This window comes from Vespula vulgaris, chromosome 1 (genome assembly GCF_905475345.1).
Source record: "Vespula vulgaris chromosome 1, iyVesVulg1.1, whole genome shotgun sequence".
In the NCBI taxonomy this organism is placed as follows: domain Eukaryota; kingdom Metazoa; phylum Arthropoda; class Insecta; order Hymenoptera; family Vespidae; genus Vespula; species Vespula vulgaris.
In genome coordinates, this window is record NC_066586.1 from 11,378,320 (window position 1) to 11,397,175 (window position 18,856).

General features: G+C 30.6%; 1 protein-coding gene across 15 annotated transcripts in view; it reads left to right on the forward strand.

The window, feature by feature from the left end:
- Positions 1 to 18,178, forward strand: part of LOC127065002 (protein 4.1 homolog) — a 34,546-nt gene extending 16,368 nt beyond the window's left edge. Inside the window, exons 2-22 of one of the 15 annotated variants that reach the window (XM_050996777.1) lie at positions 7,643 to 7,815; positions 7,882 to 8,029; positions 8,111 to 8,405; positions 8,531 to 8,869; positions 8,973 to 9,145; positions 9,254 to 9,393; positions 10,188 to 10,274; positions 10,758 to 10,991; positions 11,466 to 12,257; positions 13,036 to 13,140; positions 13,245 to 13,349; positions 13,454 to 13,558; positions 13,660 to 13,764; positions 13,866 to 13,973; positions 14,072 to 14,173; positions 14,275 to 14,376; positions 14,477 to 14,584; positions 14,852 to 14,962; positions 15,582 to 15,686; positions 16,141 to 16,350; positions 16,443 to 18,178. In XM_050996777.1, the coding sequence (XP_050852734.1) occupies positions 7,657 to 7,815; positions 7,882 to 8,029; positions 8,111 to 8,405; positions 8,531 to 8,869; positions 8,973 to 9,145; positions 9,254 to 9,393; positions 10,188 to 10,274; positions 10,758 to 10,991; positions 11,466 to 12,257; positions 13,036 to 13,140; positions 13,245 to 13,349; positions 13,454 to 13,558; positions 13,660 to 13,764; positions 13,866 to 13,973; positions 14,072 to 14,173; positions 14,275 to 14,376; positions 14,477 to 14,584; positions 14,852 to 14,962; positions 15,582 to 15,686; positions 16,141 to 16,350; positions 16,443 to 16,622 (3,813 nt within the window). In that variant the 5' untranslated portion in view covers positions 7,643 to 7,656 and the 3' untranslated portion in view covers positions 16,623 to 18,178. The remainder of the gene's footprint in view (positions 1 to 7,642; positions 7,816 to 7,881; positions 8,030 to 8,110; positions 8,406 to 8,530; positions 8,870 to 8,972; positions 9,146 to 9,253; positions 9,394 to 10,187; positions 10,275 to 10,757; positions 10,992 to 11,465; positions 12,258 to 13,035; positions 13,141 to 13,244; positions 13,350 to 13,453; positions 13,559 to 13,659; positions 13,765 to 13,865; positions 13,974 to 14,071; positions 14,174 to 14,274; positions 14,377 to 14,476; positions 14,585 to 14,851; positions 14,963 to 15,581; positions 15,687 to 16,140; positions 16,351 to 16,442) is intronic. The other 14 variants (XM_050996886.1, XM_050996780.1, XM_050996789.1 and 11 more) reach the window with 14 other exon arrangements.
- The last annotated feature ends 678 nt before the right edge of the window (positions 18,179 to 18,856 follow it).

Sequence of the window (18,856 nt, forward strand, 5' to 3'; positions counted from 1 at the left end):
AAATGACCTCTGATCTATCTCTTAAAATAGTATAACTATCCTGAGCATTTTCTTTTTTTTTTTCCCTCATAAAACCAAAAATAATGGAAATATCTTAAATGTTAAAGTTGGACGATAGACTCTGTATGTTATTTATACATAAAAATATTATATTTTTATGTGCAAACGAAAATATATTCTGCATATTTTTATATATATGAATATAATAAGTATATTCTTTATATACAACTTTTGTCTTTCCTTTTTTCGTTCTTTTATTTTGCAAAAATTGTCGGTTCACTGTTCGTGCTCGAGGAAATCCTCTAGAAAACACGTACGGCTTTTGTTCTACGTGGGAGATAAAAAAACAACAAAGAAAAGAAAGTCACAGAGAAAACGAGAGAAAAATTCTTTTCTTTTGTTTTGCGAAGAGTCAAAATGGTTATGCAGACGCGTAAAATTATAACAAGACGAACGCGAATGTCTGTCTCTTTCAGCGAAGTTTCATTTTCAAGCAGCTTTTTTAATTTCTTTTTTTTTTTTACTTGTTAAGGAGATCGTGTTAGAACGAACTGGTTATTCAAATGATCGATACTAGAACGATAAAATTCCTGTGTAATCGAGAGAACGAGTTCTCTCCTTTCGCGGATCTTCGAGCAAACATGTATGTACCAATGACGGTACTCGTAAACTTATTTTTCAAGTTATTTCTTTGGAAATTTATAAGCACGTGACCAAATACGAAAGAGAGAGAGACAGAGAGAGAGAGAGAGAGAGAGAGAGAGAGAGAGAGAGAGAGAGAGAGAGAGAGAGTGGCTCGTGTTTCGGATTGTCAAGCTTCCAGACACGCGAGCAGCCGTGCATGAATGTTATTCGTTATCGAAGAACAGGAAAAAAGATGGCTGCCAACTGCAAGAAGATGGTTTTTTTTTCTTTTTCTTTTATTTTATCTGCCGTTTTCAAAGAAACGAACGTGCAATATATATATATATATATATATATATAATTTTTTTTTAAATTCTTGCTTTCTTACATGTTCGTTTACGTTCGCATATGTATAGATATATACATATGTGTATGTATAAACTACATATGTAGTTACATACGTATAAGTTTATATTCACCGAGCGGAAAATTGTCAGTTCGCGCGTCTCTCCGCAAGACGGGAAAAGGTTGATCGATCAAACGATTGTCGGTGTATAGTTAGCATAACCGACGGGGTGCATGCAGAATTCCGATCGTCTCGAGTCTCTAGACGACGATCTTATAGAATCGATACAAACAGTCCTCATTTTTGCATCTCTCTGACATTTTCAATGACGAGCATCGTTTGTAAGTGGTCTCGTTTGCATCTTCTCCTTTTCTTTTACTTTTAATCTACCGACTATTAATTTATGATATGTATTATATTTTTTTTTTTTTTTCAAAGAGAGATTTAATAAAATATTTCTCTTGAAATCGTTCTCTCATTTTATATTCTAATTTTTCATACACACAAACACACAAAGTGTGTGTTTGTGTGTAATATTTCTTTTGTGAAATCGTTCTTTTATTATGCGTTATGATTACGACTGGAAAATGTATTTTACATTTTTTACAGTTTTCTATAATATCTTTCTTGTATTATATATTTTAAAAAATTTTATTTCTCTCTTTCTTACTCTCTTTCTCTCTCACTTATTATAATTAGAGCTATTAAATAGAACAAAAGAAAAATATAAAATAAATAATAATTTATTAGATAACATATAAATAATTCAATATATTTACTAAAATTGATGATCTCTGAAAAGTCCACTTTCTGACATTTTTATTCGTGAGGTCACCACTAATAACACATTGTTGGTATACAATCCGATAAGAACTACTTTTCAAACTGTAATTTCGATCATTACAATTTCATATAAAGTGGGCCACGAAGACGAAGAGACGAACGAACCCGGAAGAAAAAATATTTTATGAAATTGTAAAAACTGTTGAAAGAATTCTCATAGCATTGTTTGATATATTTACATAAAATAATTATAGTCAAAGAACGTAGGCGATAATCTACAATTTGTAATACTGAAAGTAAAAAAAAAATCTTCGATTAAATATAACAAAAATTTGATTTATTTACATGTATGATTAATTAAGTAGATGTTCTGTTCGTGTTATCTTTTTTCTTTTTCTTAATTAATTACGTGATGTAAACTTTATCGTCTCGAGAATACATCGACAACTGCAACATGCTAAAGGACAAAAAAGAAAAGTCTGTACACGATAACACGTTTTTTCGACGTGGAAAACGTCCATCGAAGTATCGTAAATGTTGACACTCATAGGACACATTGATTTCCGATTTAATTGCTCTCAGATATAAGTTATTACGCTCTATAGAATTTCGTTATACTCGATCATAAATTGCCTCGTTGATGAAACGAACATGGCGTCACTTCTCTCACCCTCGTCTCTTTCTATTTCTCTCTCGTTTACTATTTCTTTTTTCTGGTTATTTTTTTTTTCGTTCTCGGTAGTGCCAAGTGTCGCAACTTTGAAGTACTATGTTTTAACGAGCACGTTTTCTTTCCTCATCGTGAATCATCGTGCTCGCCCTTATGGCTTCTTCCAACTTCTTTGAGTAATGTATATCCTTTTTTCTACGAAGATTAAGAATATGGAGACGTATTCGTCATATGTGATCCCTATTTATTTTTAAATATCATCATGGATTAAGTCGTATAATATTTGTATGACACATTACGTTCATAAAATATATTTATATAATGTTTATTAAATATATTTAGATATATTTTACACATAATTTAAAAGTATATAATTATAATAATTTGAAGTAAACAAAGTTTAATGAGATCATCGTAATACTTATATCGATATTAAGAAAATTCGAAATTAAAGAAAACTTCTTGCAAAACTGTTTTTATATTTTCTCTTTTTATATTTTACATAAGTTATAAATATATAATTGTAATATTTGAATTAACAATTCAACGTAATCATCGTAATATTTATTTCAATGTTAAGAAAATTCGAAATTAAACGAAACAAACAAACCTTTTTATAATTTTTATATTATATTTTACATAAGTCATAAATATATATAATTATAATATATAATATACGGGTATATGAAACGAAGACTTCGACGAAGTCATCACAACTTATATTTCGATGTCAAGAAAATTCGAAATTATATATCGCATTACAAATTATAAATCGCGCGACATCAAAAAGTATATAGAAGTACATAAATTTTCAAGCAACTGATGTAACATTTTTTTACTAAACATGAAACTCGAAACTCGTTTCACCGTGAATCTTTCTCGTCGTCTCGTTCGATTTTTTTTTTTTTTTTCAACGACTTCGCGACATTATTTGCATCCAACCGCGTCCATTGTTTCCGAACCGTATTTCATCGACGCAATTAAATCAGGGAACGTGGAGGCGTCGCATTTAAGCACGAAGGACTAATTACTGGGCGTTGCAGATTTTCCTTTATTCGAGGAGTGTCGACGGCTACACTCTTATTCGCGCGGTACTTCGAATTGTTGCTTGGCGACGACGTTAGTGCATTTAAATATCATAGGTGTATGTACATAGTTACATATGTATGTATATATATATACATATACGTATATACGACTACAATTCGCTGTATTGAACGATCTTTTCTCGTCTCACTGGTTTATCTCGTTCTCTGTACAATGCTGCACGACTACATTACGAGTTCAATAGATTCTTTAGCTCTCCTAGACGATTGTAATAATTCATAGACGTTTGGGCGATAGAACGAACGTAAATATTTGATAATTCGATCGAATACATATTTATATCATTTTAAATATACGTACGAATGAAAATGCGAATATTCCAAATGCATCTGTCTATCGGAAGTCTTGTTAACCTTCGTTATAATCTATCAACGAAATAAAATTTCTCTGATTTCTACTGTAACATCGTCTGACGTTTCAATTAATGTTTTAATATGTAATTAAATTTCTTTCTTTTTTTTTCGAAACTTTTAAGAAATAAATATTATATTATCCATTAAGTAAATGAAATGAAAATATGTAATGGTAAAATATTACATCGTAATTTCTCTTCCTTTTTTTTAATGGGCTTTCATAAAATATTAATTCGTTGCATTACATTAAACATTATGTTACAATGATTTGAAAAAGAAATATATTTATTATCAATGATGTGTTACCTATATATTTCAATTCTACAACCACAAAGTTATCGAAGTTACATTAATGATTCAAGAAGTGTTGAATAATATCAAGATGTAACTCGATCAAGACAGTTAACGTTTGAATAGTTTATATATATATATACACACACACAACCGTCGAAGATAATATCACCGACAGCTTGGTGTCTCGTAAGACATAAATTCTTTCATTAAATTGGTGCACTGGTAAGGAAGAGACGAAGAGAGAGAGAGAAAGAGAGAGAGAGAGAGAGAAGAGGTATGGAAGACACCAACGTTAATAATGTGAGTGTGCGTGTAGGCGTGTGCCAGGGATCACGCGACCCTCGTTTACAATCAGCCCTTTTGACACACGGCCAAATGGAGCCCACGCGCCTCTGAAAGGAGTCCGCAACGAGAGAAAAAGATTCTTTCAACGCTGCCTGAGCCCTAGGTGGCCCTTTTCATGAGGCCCTTTAAACTTTAAACCGACCTGTCAGCGAAACGACTATCGACCGTATTTGCCTTTTTCTTGGATCTGGGACGAACGTGTTAAAAAAAATGTCTACCTTTTCTTTAACACGTATTGATGGGTACCAAAAAATGTCAAGTCTTTTTTTAACGCTGTCGTTCTATCACTTTCATCGAACACATGTTAAATGTACAATGAAATGTATTGGTAAACATGTAAATGTTTCTTATATGTGCACTTGTGTCTTATTTTCACGACCATAATTCTTTTGCTTTTTCTCTTGCATGTTCAACCTTCGTTCGATAAAAGCGACGAAATATACCAGGCTTATAACAAAGGGAAAGCAACTAATGGTACACGATATACATATGTATGCAGACATTGCATTTACCAGAAGTTCGAAGAAGAAAGGGGGTTGGCTATTAACCTTCGACTAAAATAGTTTTATCTTATCGTAGCTATAAGATTCGCGTGAGCTTACTAATTTTAACGCACTTATAGCATGTTTAAGTAGAAATCGATACGATCTACGATTTCCATAGCATTAAACTTTTTATAGACAGACGGATAGAAACACAGACAGACCGACAGACAGAAAAGCACCGAGGGATAGACTCGATTTGTGCGAATCGTTATATGTTAAAGATCTCTTTCGCTTGCGTTCTTCTTTCTTTTTGATTATTTTTGCTCACCGATAAGTCTCACCAAGGTCACCACTAATACATTCAATGTATGTGACTTATCGCGTCATTGTGTCGTCGTCGTCGATTCACATACGGTGTATTGCCTCATCGTTCTCTACTGCCAAAGAGAATAACGTGCAAAGGACGCCCGCTTCCAGCGATGACGACATTTCGCAAGTCTCTCTATCCTCTCAACGGTTTGTAACCCTCTTACAAATCGTAATCGACTGAAAAAAATTCGTACCGAAAGAAAAACCCTCCGATATTCTATGAACAATTTTTTCCAATCAAATTTTAATATAGTTCTTTCATTTTATTCGATAACGCATACGTCATTACTTTTTATTGGATTTTTAAATATTATTTCATTAATAAATTTCAATTATCCAAAATTTTTATATAAAATATATAATATTATATATATATATATGTTATATGTTTTCGTAAATAATTTATAAATATATACTCGTATCATAATTTTATAAAATTTAATAATAAGATACCACGTGCGCTTATTTTCTATATGATTATTAATAGCAAAATCTATTTCAATTATATCTTTACGAACTATCTTTCCAAGATTTGTGATTTACTTTTTTCCGATACTTACTTTTTCAACCGAAAAGTCGGAAATAACAACGATGTCGAAAATTCTGAGAGACAGGATATCTCTCTCGTGGTTTTCTATGAACTCGTGCAATTGCTTATTTGTAGGGATTTACACCACGGTAATGTAATACGTATAACATTATCGAACACGCTATATAGAGTGGCCGCATACAAGACGCGGAGATACCGCTAGATCTGTTCTTCCGCATTAGAACTTGTAGGAGAATTTTAATTTTCCCGATCTATTATTTTTTCTATTCGAATAGTAATTATATCACGTCTCTCCATGTAACGATATTTAGATATAATATATATTATTTGTATATAATATATTATATGTATATATTATTATTATTCATATAACATATTATGTATCATATTCGTATAACTATATTATTGTATAACACACACGCAGAGAGAGAGAGAGAGAGAGAGAGAGAGAGAGAGAGAGAGAGAGAGATAGTTTAATGATATTTAACTTTTGTATAAGACATGTATATATTTTATGAATTATTTACAATTATACGATATTGATGACACTTGTTTTTCGTCGAAACCAAATATAATTCTTATCAAAAAAAGAAAAAAAATACGCTCGTTGAAGATACTAATAAAGAAACATGATTGGAATCGTACTTGCAGTTAACTCATTACCTCGTAGGTTACGTATGCATATACGTAACAGGATATCGATCAATGGTGATTGAAGTTAAAGTGCGATATCCGGTCACGTTGTTGATTCTTCTATTTTATCGCTTCTTTAAATCGTCTAGAATTTTCCAAATTGGAAACGAGAACGTTTCGTAATGGAATCACGTATCGCGTTGAAACGATAATAAATAATTTCATAAATGTTCCTTTTTAAATTAGTATCGTTTTTTCATTAAAACTTGGAGTATATTCACCTACACACACACACACACTTTAATATATACCTGCTATCTTGGAAAAGGGCCAATGACCCGTAGCAAAGAAACACGACTGCACCGTATTGCGCGCGCGTTCAAGAGAGAGAGAGAGAGAGAGAGAACTCTGTCATGTAACTTGATTCAAACTTCTACAAAATCAAAGATATTTTATCCTATAAATTCTAGAACTATTCTAGTCTCGAGATAAGAGGACTGTAGTGATAGTATAATAATCGACAAGAATTTACTAATATAATTTACAGTTTGATACTAATTTCACATTTTATCGAAATACAATCGAGATTCTATCCCAGAGATTTCTTCGAATTAATTGTTTCCTCGTTTCTCATTAATTATTACACGGATACAAGCTCGGTGAGTCTGTGCGAGGGAACTTCTCCCAAGCGAATAATTTCTTCTTTTCTTTTCGTCGTCAAAGACACAACGGTGCAATATTTATCCCCTAAGGTGCCTGTACCATACATTCAATTCGAGAGTACTCTCACAAATATTGATTATTTCTCTCTACAAAGCACCCTCTAGTCTAGACGGGATCTATACTTGAATATTTCGAACAAAACGATTTCTATATTCTTCTTTGACATCGACTCATTGTCGAAAAGATCGTCGAAGGAAATTATTATTTTCGTATGATTGTTCGCCGTTTCAATTTAATAACGTAGGGGATAGTTAACGTGATATCGTTTTTGTATTGAGAATGTATTTTGTTCGAGATGAAGGAATGTTGTTTAAGAGGATAAAGATTTTTTAAGAGTAGAATTTTGAATGGATTTTTCAGAATACAGCCGAAACATGCCGGAAGAACAAAAATCTGCCGCAGTACCGCCAGAAGTCACAGCGGAAAATGGCACCGGAACTAATTCGCCAACCAAAAGTCCAGTTAGCAAAGGAAAAATGGCTTTGGCGAAAATTACTTTACTGGATGGCACCGTGAAAGATTTTTATATCGATGTAAGTAACGATGTATGAATAAAGTCGTGAAAAAAATATTTTAAATATATCCTGATCACGTTACAGAGAAAGGCAAAGGGACAGGATCTCCTCGATACGATATGCCAAAGCATGAATTTACTCGAGAAAGATTATTTCGGCCTCGTCTACGAGGACAAGGATGATTCAAGGAACTGGTTAGACCTTGACAAAAGAATTGTCAAATTTGTCAAAAGTAAGCGATCCATGATAAAAAAAAATAATATCGAAATATAATGAATTATGACATGTAATCGATATTTTCTATTTTTCGCAGACGAACCGTGGAAATTCAGTTTCGAGGTGAAGTTCTATCCTCCGGATCCAGCTCAGTTACAAGAAGATATTACGCGTTATCAATTATGCTTACAAATTAGAAATGATATTATCAAAGAGCGTTTACCGTGCTCTTTCGTGACCCACGCTCTTCTGGGATCTTATTTAGTTCAGTCAGAAATTGGAGATTATGATCCAGAAGAACATGGAAGAACGTATTTGAAGGACTTTAAATTTGCTCCCAATCAGACGCCAGAATTAGTGGAAAAAGTTATGGATCTTCACAAAACACATAAGTTCGTTTCTGTTTTTTTTCTTCCTTTTAAACAAATTTATTATTTGATTTTAGTAAAAATATTTACATTTTGCAGCAGATAAAGATAGACTTTTTTTAAATACACGACGTTTAATATCTTTGTAGAGGTCAATCTCCCGCTGAAGCAGAACTCCACTATTTAGAGAATGCAAAGAAATTAGCGATGTATGGAGTTGATTTACATCCGGCGAAAGATTCAGAAGGCGTTGATATAATGTTAGGTGTCTGTTCATCGGGTCTCCTCGTTTATCGTGATCGCTTAAGGATAAACAGGTTTGCATGGCCGAAAATTTTAAAGATTTCTTACAAGAGGCATAACTTCTTCATAAAAATACGGCCTGGTGAGTTCGAGCAATTTGAATCCACGATTGGTTTCAAACTTGCGAATCATAGAGCAGCTAAAAAGTTGTGGAAGGTTTGCGTAGAGCATCATACTTTCTTCAGGTAAACATTCGATACTTTTATTGCGTGTATTTTCAATTTATGTGTTTTATCATCCTCTATATATTTGACCGTATCAAAAATATATTTCTGTTTATTTTTACAGACTCATGAGTCCGGAGCCTGTAAAGAAAGTCGGATTATTACCACATTTAGGATCTCGTTTCCGATATTCTGGAAGAACGCATTATGAAACGAAAAAGACTCCTATAGATCGACAACCTCCTCAATTTGAAAGATCTCTAAGTGGTCGACGTCTTACGTCACGTAGCATGGATGGTACGATGGGTTTCCTATATATTTTCTTAGTTAATATTTTATAAAAATGACAAATATTATTAAAAATAACATGAGATACGTCAAAATTAAAAAAACTATTTGATATAGCCTTAGGTGGTCCTAAACCAGTTGAAACTTATGGCTCTGAACCAAGTAAACGTCATACTATGAGTTACGAGCCTGAAATGATTCCTGATATGGAACACATTGATCAACGGCCTAGTCCTATTAAAAAGCAAAAGGAGAAGGTAACGCTTATTTCTTTGATTAATTATTACTATATTTATCAATTGAATATAGTCTATAGATATATAGTTTGTAGATTTTGCATGAATTTATCATGCAAATTTTTAATAATTTTAATTTATATTAACGGATACACAATAAAAGAAAATATTTTTAACTTCGATTTGCGGTCTACGCTTTCAAATAACCAGATTAATACGAACAATTTATGAAGTACTATCAAGTAACACTTTTGCAATGTATTTATTTTTTTTTAATATATATGATGCTAGGAAGTGCTGTAGAACACAATTGTTTCATAGAAGTTAGACAATATACAATATTAAGTGTTTTAATAGCTGAAAAGAGAATGTATAGTTGTAATGTGTTAATTAATCACCACGCACCTCTACATCCATTTTAATAATCGATTATTACATTTAGCAACAGCATGTTAGCACTGTATACCATGTATTAGACATGGATGAATGTATCAAAGCATACAGTTTTTGCATATTAAAATTTATCCAAGTTAAATACAACATTCAAATTTAATGATTTAGAAACATTAGCATTGTCTTTTAGAAAAATTTGAAATATTATTTTATCATTACTGATTTTTTGAGACACTTATATTCTCTGTAGTATTATTAAGTAATTTTAGAGTATACAACATATATATATACATATATAAAGTATATACGCATAATTAATATATATAATAATTTACTTCAAAAGATTTATCAGACGAGTCTGATATACAGAATATAGTGCTTCAACTATAATAACTAATTCACGCAATAACTAACATCAATAGCTCACACGAAAAACAAGTGCTGGAACAACATCTGCCAGCAGTACCAGTAGCCTGGAAGGAGAGTATGATGCGGATCGTACCAAAAAGGTATATAATTTCATTTGTGTTGTTCTTACATTGCACTGTTTTATCACAATTGTAATTACACTACAGTGTGATGATTTTCTAATATTTTCATTTCTTTTATGCATGCCGCTGACTCTCATTCACAGCTTTGCTGAAGATAATACGGCCAACGCCTCAATAACAAAATTCATAGTTACATAGGTATCTCAGTACTTTACAAGCATGAATAATTAGAAGAGATTTCATTAACATTTCTGTAACATCAAAATAATCCAATATTTAAAATTTATAGATATACCATTAACCACAACATTACGATCCGTGAAACAGTTGTAACTAAAACAGCAAACAAAATTCTTGAGAGCGCAGACCGTAATTATTTGTGAAGCATGCGATTTGTGCTGAAAAATTGTAGTGCGATCTATGCTTTATTTTAGCTTTATATTATAGTTGCTTTATGCTTGTTGCATGAAAAGACGTGTGATTGTATCACTTTACTTGTAGAAACCGGTCGGAGGAATTGCAGTCCTACCGCCCGGTGGTCTTTCTAAGAAGAAGAAGGATAAACAAAATGAAAACGAGAAGGAAAACCATAATGATCTGAACAATTCTAATTTAATTAATGATAATGCTCTTCTTGATAACAATGATGAGAAATCGCCCAGTAAAAAAGATTTAAAGAAAAAGGAAAAGGAAACTCCAGAAAAGAAGGACAAAGAAAAGAAGGAAAAAATAAAGGTAAGTTTACTGCTTGCCGATAATCCATCCGCAACTTATTATACTTCATTTAATCTTGGATTTGAAGAAAAAGGAACATTATAACGATAATATATCTTGATTTTATAAAAGATATAGTTGCATCATTAATATTGATTGAATATAATATAGAACAGTTCATTATTCATATCTATTTATCCATAAATAGTATCAAAAATATCTTAATCTCTTATATAAAATATCTATCATTGAAGAGTAACCAAAATAACAGTTATCACACAATATTGCTATTACATAAAATGATCAAAATAATATATGTTGTTTATGATTCATATACGCATGTTTGTCAATTAAAATTTCTTGTAAAAATATAGTTGTTATATGTAGAAATTAGTATGTTTATATGGTATTTTATATATATTTTATGTATAGATTATTTTGATAGATGCAGCATGTAAGCTATTTTGTATTGCATGTTTTTGTTTATTATGAAAGAGTCCTGTTGGTGGTTTCCTCTTCGGCAAAAAAGAAAAAGAGAAGGATAAAGAAAAGGAGAAAGATAAAGAAAAGGACAAGGAAAGGGAAAAAGATAAAGAAAAAGAGAAGAAAAAGGAAAAGGAAAAGGATAAAGAAAAAGAAAAGGAAAAGAAGAAAGAGAAGGAAAAGGAAAAGGAGAAAGAAAAACAAAAACAGAAAGAAAAGGAAAAGGAAAAACAAAAAGAAAAGGAGAAGGAGAAACAGAAAGAAAAGGAGAAGCAAAAAGAAAAAGAAAAAGAAAAAACTAAGCAAAAAAAGCAAAAAAAGAAAGATTTGGATGACTCGATAGAAAAACATGACATAGAATCAGATGTTTCAACGTTGGGGAAAGAAGCGGAAGGAATACGCGAAAAAATAAGCACGGATAAATCAAAAGATTCTGCTATGAACTCTGATCGTCCTGGTTACACAAAACCGTACGACTATGAAGAAACAGAAACCTCGTCTACGAGGAAACCGTTTACGCCTCATGGTTTCTCTTACGAAGACAGACCAGCATCTCCAGGTGTACGAGATCAACAATCTCCTACTGCAGCTAGTCGTAAAGCAACAGGTTTAGCATTTAATTATGCTCCAGGTGAAGAGAAAAAAGTAGTAGAATCAGTGGAGAAAAGAAAAACGAAAGACATAGATAAACTACAACAAGCTGGAATAAAAACTCCTGGGCTCAATTACGTCGAGTCGGCTGGTCTTAAAGAACAACAAAAAGCTACAACTTACAGGCTACCTAATCAAAAAGATTCTTCTCAGGTATGAAACCATATGTGCTGCATTGCAGCTAGAATTCTTATATTCTATTTCTCATGCCAAAAAAAGACGATTTGTTGCTATTACTGAATAACTAACAAATAATTCCATTTTCATTCTAATTATTAAAATGCAACATGTACCACTTATTACAACATGCACTACTTATTACAATGCAACGATGCATATATGCATTATTAATTATTAACAGATCATTTAAAGATTTAATCTATATTCATTGAGGATATTGATTTTATATCATAATATAAAAATATTATTTTATCACGCACAAAATATGATATGGTAACTTACCAGAACTATAACAAAAAAACTGGTTTTTTAAACACAATACATGGTAAATTTGTCGTGTGATTTTGAATTTATATGCATGTATTGTGCATGACATGTAATTGTGTGTGTGTGTATGTGTGTGTATACACACACACACACACACACACACACAAGCTTAAAATTACAACAATAATCACCGTATATTGTTCCAAATATTATAATAGTAAGTACCGTAGATATATAATTTTTTTAAATTAATAACTCTTAAGTTACATGAAATTATGAATATTATAGTTAATAATAATAGTAATTACTATTACTATGTAATAGTAATGGTAATTAATATTACAATTATTCAATAAAATATGCGTGTGATTTTCTTTTTTACTATTACTACTATTATTACTAAAACTTAATTTTTTTATTATAATTTAAATATTTTTGCATTAAATGCCTTTAGCACTTTTAGTAAAATTGTAGTTATATGTAGGGAGAAACTGATGATGGTAGAGTCCCACATATGGCAACAACGACCGTTACTACGCGCACTATGGCAATGCATGAAGGCCTTGAAAAAAGTCCAAAAGCAAGTCAGGTTTGTGATTCTTATGGCTATAATTTTCTATTTATTATAGTTTCTATGCTTTTGTTGTTTAGTGAATCAATTAGAATCTATAGTAAAATGTTAGTTCTATGTAGGCAGAGGCATCAAACTATGGTAAAACTCCATATACATCAGCATCTGTTATTGCACGTACTGCAGCATTGCATGAAGATTTTGAAAAAAGTCCGAATACAAGTCAGGTGTGTGATCATATTAATTTATATATTTTTTTATTACAATCTCCTTGCTTATGTTGTTTGTTAAATGTATGTAGAATCCACAGTAAACTTGTAGTTCTATGTAGGCACAGGTATTAAATGACGGTAAAACTCCTTATACGTCAGCATATGTCACTGCACGTACTGCAGCATTGCATGAAGATCGCGAAGGAAATTTAAAAGCAAGTCAGGTTTGTGATCGTTATGATTTAATGTTTTCGTTATAATTTCTGTGTTTATATCGTTTGTTAAATGTATGTAGAATCCATAGTAAAATTGTAGTTCTGTGTAGGCAGAGGTATCAAAAGACAGTAAAACCCCTTACACGTCAGCATCTGTTAGTGCACGTACTGCAGCATTGCATGAAGATTTTGAGAAAAATCTAAAAGCAACTCAGGTTTGTAATTGTGACGCTTTAATATCTTTATTATAACTTCTGTGCTTATATCATTCGTTAAATGTATCTAGAATCCACAGTGAAATTGTAGTTTTATGTAGGAAGAGGCATCAAGCGAAGGTAAAGTTCCATACATTGCATCAACAGCTGGTATTGTACGTACTGCAACAATGCATGAAGATCCTGAGAAAAGTCAAACAGAAAGTCAGGTTTGTGATTGTCATGCTTTAATTGTTACATTATAATCTCCATCCTTCTATTTGTTAAACATCTATAGAATGCTTTGTAAATCTATAATTGTATCTAGGCAAAAGTGCCAGATGATAGTAAAACTCCCTATGTGACAGCTGTTACTGCACGCACTGCAGCAATGTTTGAAGACTCAGAAAAAAGTCGTAAAGCAAATCAGGTTTGTGATCGTCATGCTTTAATTATTGCATTATAATATTCATGCTTTTATTATTTGTTAAATGTATGTGGAATTTTTTGTAAAACTATGGTTGTATATAGACAGAAATACCAGATGATAGTAGAACTCCATACATGACAGCAGTTACTGCACGTAGCGTAACAATGCATGAAGATCATGACAAAAATCAAAAAGCAAGTCAGGTTTGTTATCTTGATGACTGACTTTATTTATCATAATTTTTATATTCTAATTACTTATGAAATGTATTTAGAACCATTAGTAAATTGTAGTTATATATAGGTAGAAACACCAGATGATGGTAGAGCCCCATACATGACAGCAACAGCTGTTACTACACGTACTGCAACAATGCATGAAGATCTTGAAAAAAATCAGAAAACAAGTCAGGTTTGTAAATCACTGAAATATTATAATACTCTATATGACAAAGCATAAATTATTCTTTTCTGCAAATTAGAAAATATCAATATATTGAGCATTACAATAATTTGCAGTCATATTACACAGATCATTTAGTTTATAATTGTTTTCCAATAAATTTCAGAGTATTGTATTTGAGATCGTAGTATATTTGAGTATTTCACAGAATCATTACTTATTTTTCACATCTATGCTTTTCTTTATGTTAGATTATAATTTGCTTTTTTGCATTAGGTAGAGGAAAAGACTGTAGCATACGCGACTGCAACCAGTACAACAAGACAAGAACAAAGAGTAGTAACACAAGAAGTTCGGACTACAAGTCATGTGCTTTCGGGTGAACAGGTGAAATATAGTTTAATATCTAATAATGTATTTGTGTAAGCTTAAAGATTTTATTCAAAGCATGTAAACAATTGTGTGCACAATTTGAAATCTTTACTAACGTTATCCAATGCAAAGTTCATTTTTTTCTTTTTTTATTGTATATATGCACAGTTACATTATAACAATATAAGTGTAATAAAACAATTTAGTTATTGGATACATTGAGAGATACTAAACATTATCAGTCTTAGTTATTAGTTGTAGTACTTGTGAAAGTTTTTTCATGATTTGTTTTTTTTTATATACTAATTTCTGATCTTCAAGTAAAGGGATTATTAATTCAAAAACAATACAATGAAAAGGTATATATTAACTTATATAGTATAGCATATGTATAATCCTCTTTGTATACAAGCATATATATATATATATATATATATATATATATATATATATATATATATGATGAGATTCTAAATTACATGGGAAAGGATTATCATTTATTTTATACAAAAAATTGAGCCATTTTAACAATTATTTAACTCATGTCATTTTTCATTTGATCAAATTTTTTTTCTTTTTTTTTGTTACATTATAATTAATTTTGGCGGCTTGGCTAACACGTTGCATGAAATAGCTGTTCTCACGAAGGCTCAGTACATCTAGTTCAAGCAGTGGAGATTCAGGTACACCAATTGATCTTGATGATGACCAACAAGCTTTCTACAATCAATATTATCAGGTAATTTCACGAAGTTTAGTTATAAAGTCTATTCATCAAATAAACAAAGTATGTAAGTTTTTTGCTATATTTACCAAAAAAGTTAGAAAAAGAAAGTTAGTTTGCAAATTATTATTTTAATTGCTGTTTATGTTCAGGTTTGATAACTGTTAAATATCTATTTTTATACAGAGTAAAAATTAATAATCATATTTTTATGTAAAATACCTATGATAAAACAAGGTTTTAATATTATTTTAAAGAAGACGTGCATGTATTACTTCCAATTTAATGGAAAAAATTGATGAAGGAATTATTTGTATAAAATCATTCATCGATCATTTCTGTATAATATGAAAATGTGTGTTGCTAATATATATCTAATATATATGTATAATGATTGTATAATGATTTAACATTGATTAATTCTTTAACATTCATTTAATGGCAGTATTTGTGTATTAATTTCATGTAGGGTGATCCTGCAAATATAGTAGTAACTGAAACACACGTATATACTGGAGAGCCTGATAGTAATGTAACAACTACTACGACAGTTCCATTAGTTGCAACTGAAACAAGGAAAGTTGCTTTAGAAAGCGAAGATGGGAATTACAGTGCAACAGGTGAAATTGTTAGTTCCCAAACGATATCGAGTAAAACTCGTACTGTCGAAACAATAACAGTAAGTATAACAATCGTTTATTGTTACATTGTAATAAGTAGATCATTGTAATAAGTGTTTATATGTTTATATATTTAATATCCTTTTTATAGTATAAAACTGAACGGGATGGTGTAGTGGAAACACGCGTAGAACAAAAAATAACAATACAATCGGATGGTGATCCGATTGATCATGATAAAGCTTTACAAGAAGCTATTCAGGAAGCTGCTGCAACAAATCCTGATATGACAGTTGAAAAAATAGAAATCCAACAGCAAATGGCACAGTAACCTCTTCTAAAATAGAATCTATAATTATATGGCACTCTGTCTGAAAAGCTATGGTATCTTCAGAGCAAAGAAATATGAAGATACGTGTTTGCATTTACTACATGTTGCATACTGTTATGCATCTTTTTGATGCATGATCGTCAGACTGAATTATCGTCAATAAGCCCTTGCGTACATTATTCATTTAATTATGATGCCTTTCCTTAAAGGATTTGGGAAATTGCTTCTTGAAGCTTACCCAATTATATGAGTTAAAGCTTGATTGAAAATCAAGTTCGTTAGTAAAAGAAGAAGTCATTAATAAAGTTTTTTATGAAACGTAGTACCTTATACCATAAACAATCGTGTTCATGTTCAGATAATTAAGAGTGTATGTTTATGCACATACCTTGATATTTATTATACATATTACATATACATAGATATGTATGTATATAAACAAATGAATAAACCATTAATATTTACGAAAAGAGGACAGAGTGCCCTTCAGATAAAAATTTTGATAATTTTAAGTATTGATTTAAAAAAGAAAAAAAAATCTATGTCGTCTATTCATAATTTTCATACGTGAAAAAAAGATAGCTTTTGCAAGAAGATATTACTAATTTCGAAAGTGTATAAAGTCACTAATTCTGCTATTAATGCATTGTCATACTTTTGACCTCTATATCGTTTGATTAATCCTTGAGCATGGTCTATACAGATAAAAATAGAACAGACTCGTTTCATTCAAAAGTTTGAACAGTCTTATGATAGTATTGCATAATTACTTACAAGATATACAATTTTTGATTATTCCATGCATACAAGGTTTGCTCACTAATATTCTGTAAAATTTGTAAGTGATACGTAATAAATACACATGTAATATCCATTCGACTGCTTAAATGCAAATGAAATTAGCTTAATTGCTATGTATGTATGTTCGTGTGTGTGTCACAACTGAAACAAGGAAGGTTGCTTTAGAAAATGAGGATGGGAACTACAGTACAACAGAATGAAATTGTTAGTTCTCAAACGATATCGAGTAAAACTCGTTCGGTCGAAATAATAACAGTAAGTATAACAATATGTCCTGGTTGTTCAGCAGTCTATACATATATATCTATGTATTAGTGTGCTGTACTACGAGGACAATTGAAATCTTCAAAGTTTCCAACTCTATAATGTTAGTGTTAAGCAATATACAAAACAAAGAAAGTATATTATTAGAAGTGCTAATTAATTTTCATCTAATAATGTCGTTGGTACATGAAAGACACCACAGTTTTGGAAACTGTGCAGATTTCCACATTCTACTTTAAAAGATATAATAATTACTAAAATATTAATAGAGATTAATAGATTATTATATAAATAAACACCAACAGCAATTATGCATTGGTCAGCGTATATGTCTAAATTTAGTTATAGCTTTTGTAGTTTTAGAACTACATTTCAGAAGATTATTCATTTTTTCATCTCATCTTTTAGAATTTTAATAATTGCAATTTTATTGTACAACTAAGTACTGAAATTAAAGGAGACAATGTTTCTCTCTTCTGTCGTTTATGTAATTTTCAATTTGAACTATTTCCTGAATTTATCACAATTTTACATATATAATGATATTTATATCAGATATATATATATACACACACACACACACTACATATATGAGATATGGTACATAAGGATATGCATATCAACGGATAGTTGATTTTTTCACGTATAGTTTTTTTTTCTAATGCTACAGATTTTTGATAAATCAGATAATTATTGATTTAACAGTAATTTAGACATAATATATACGATATAAATTTTTTATGTAGTAAATCATTTGTAACTTGCTATTAGTTAATATGTATCTTGCACAAATGATACAGTGTTACAAGCATTATATGATTATTGCTTATAAAGATTTTTCAATTTTTTATTTTTATACTTTTACAGGCTTATAAAGAGATATATATTCTAGTTTTTATGTACATACCATGAGAAAATACTTTTAAAGTTTTTTAGTTTTGCTTTATGTTATATTTAACAGTTATTTTTATTTTATACTTTTATTATAGATGTGCATATTCATTCTTCAAAATATGATTAACAAACAACAGATTTTATGCTATGTTGTCTTTGGAAATATACTAAAAAAAGAGAATATTTCGTTTTGAGCAACGTAATATATCAATTTTAATTATCTATAAAGATATTTATTTTTATTTCATTCATTATCAAATAAAAATACTTCAATT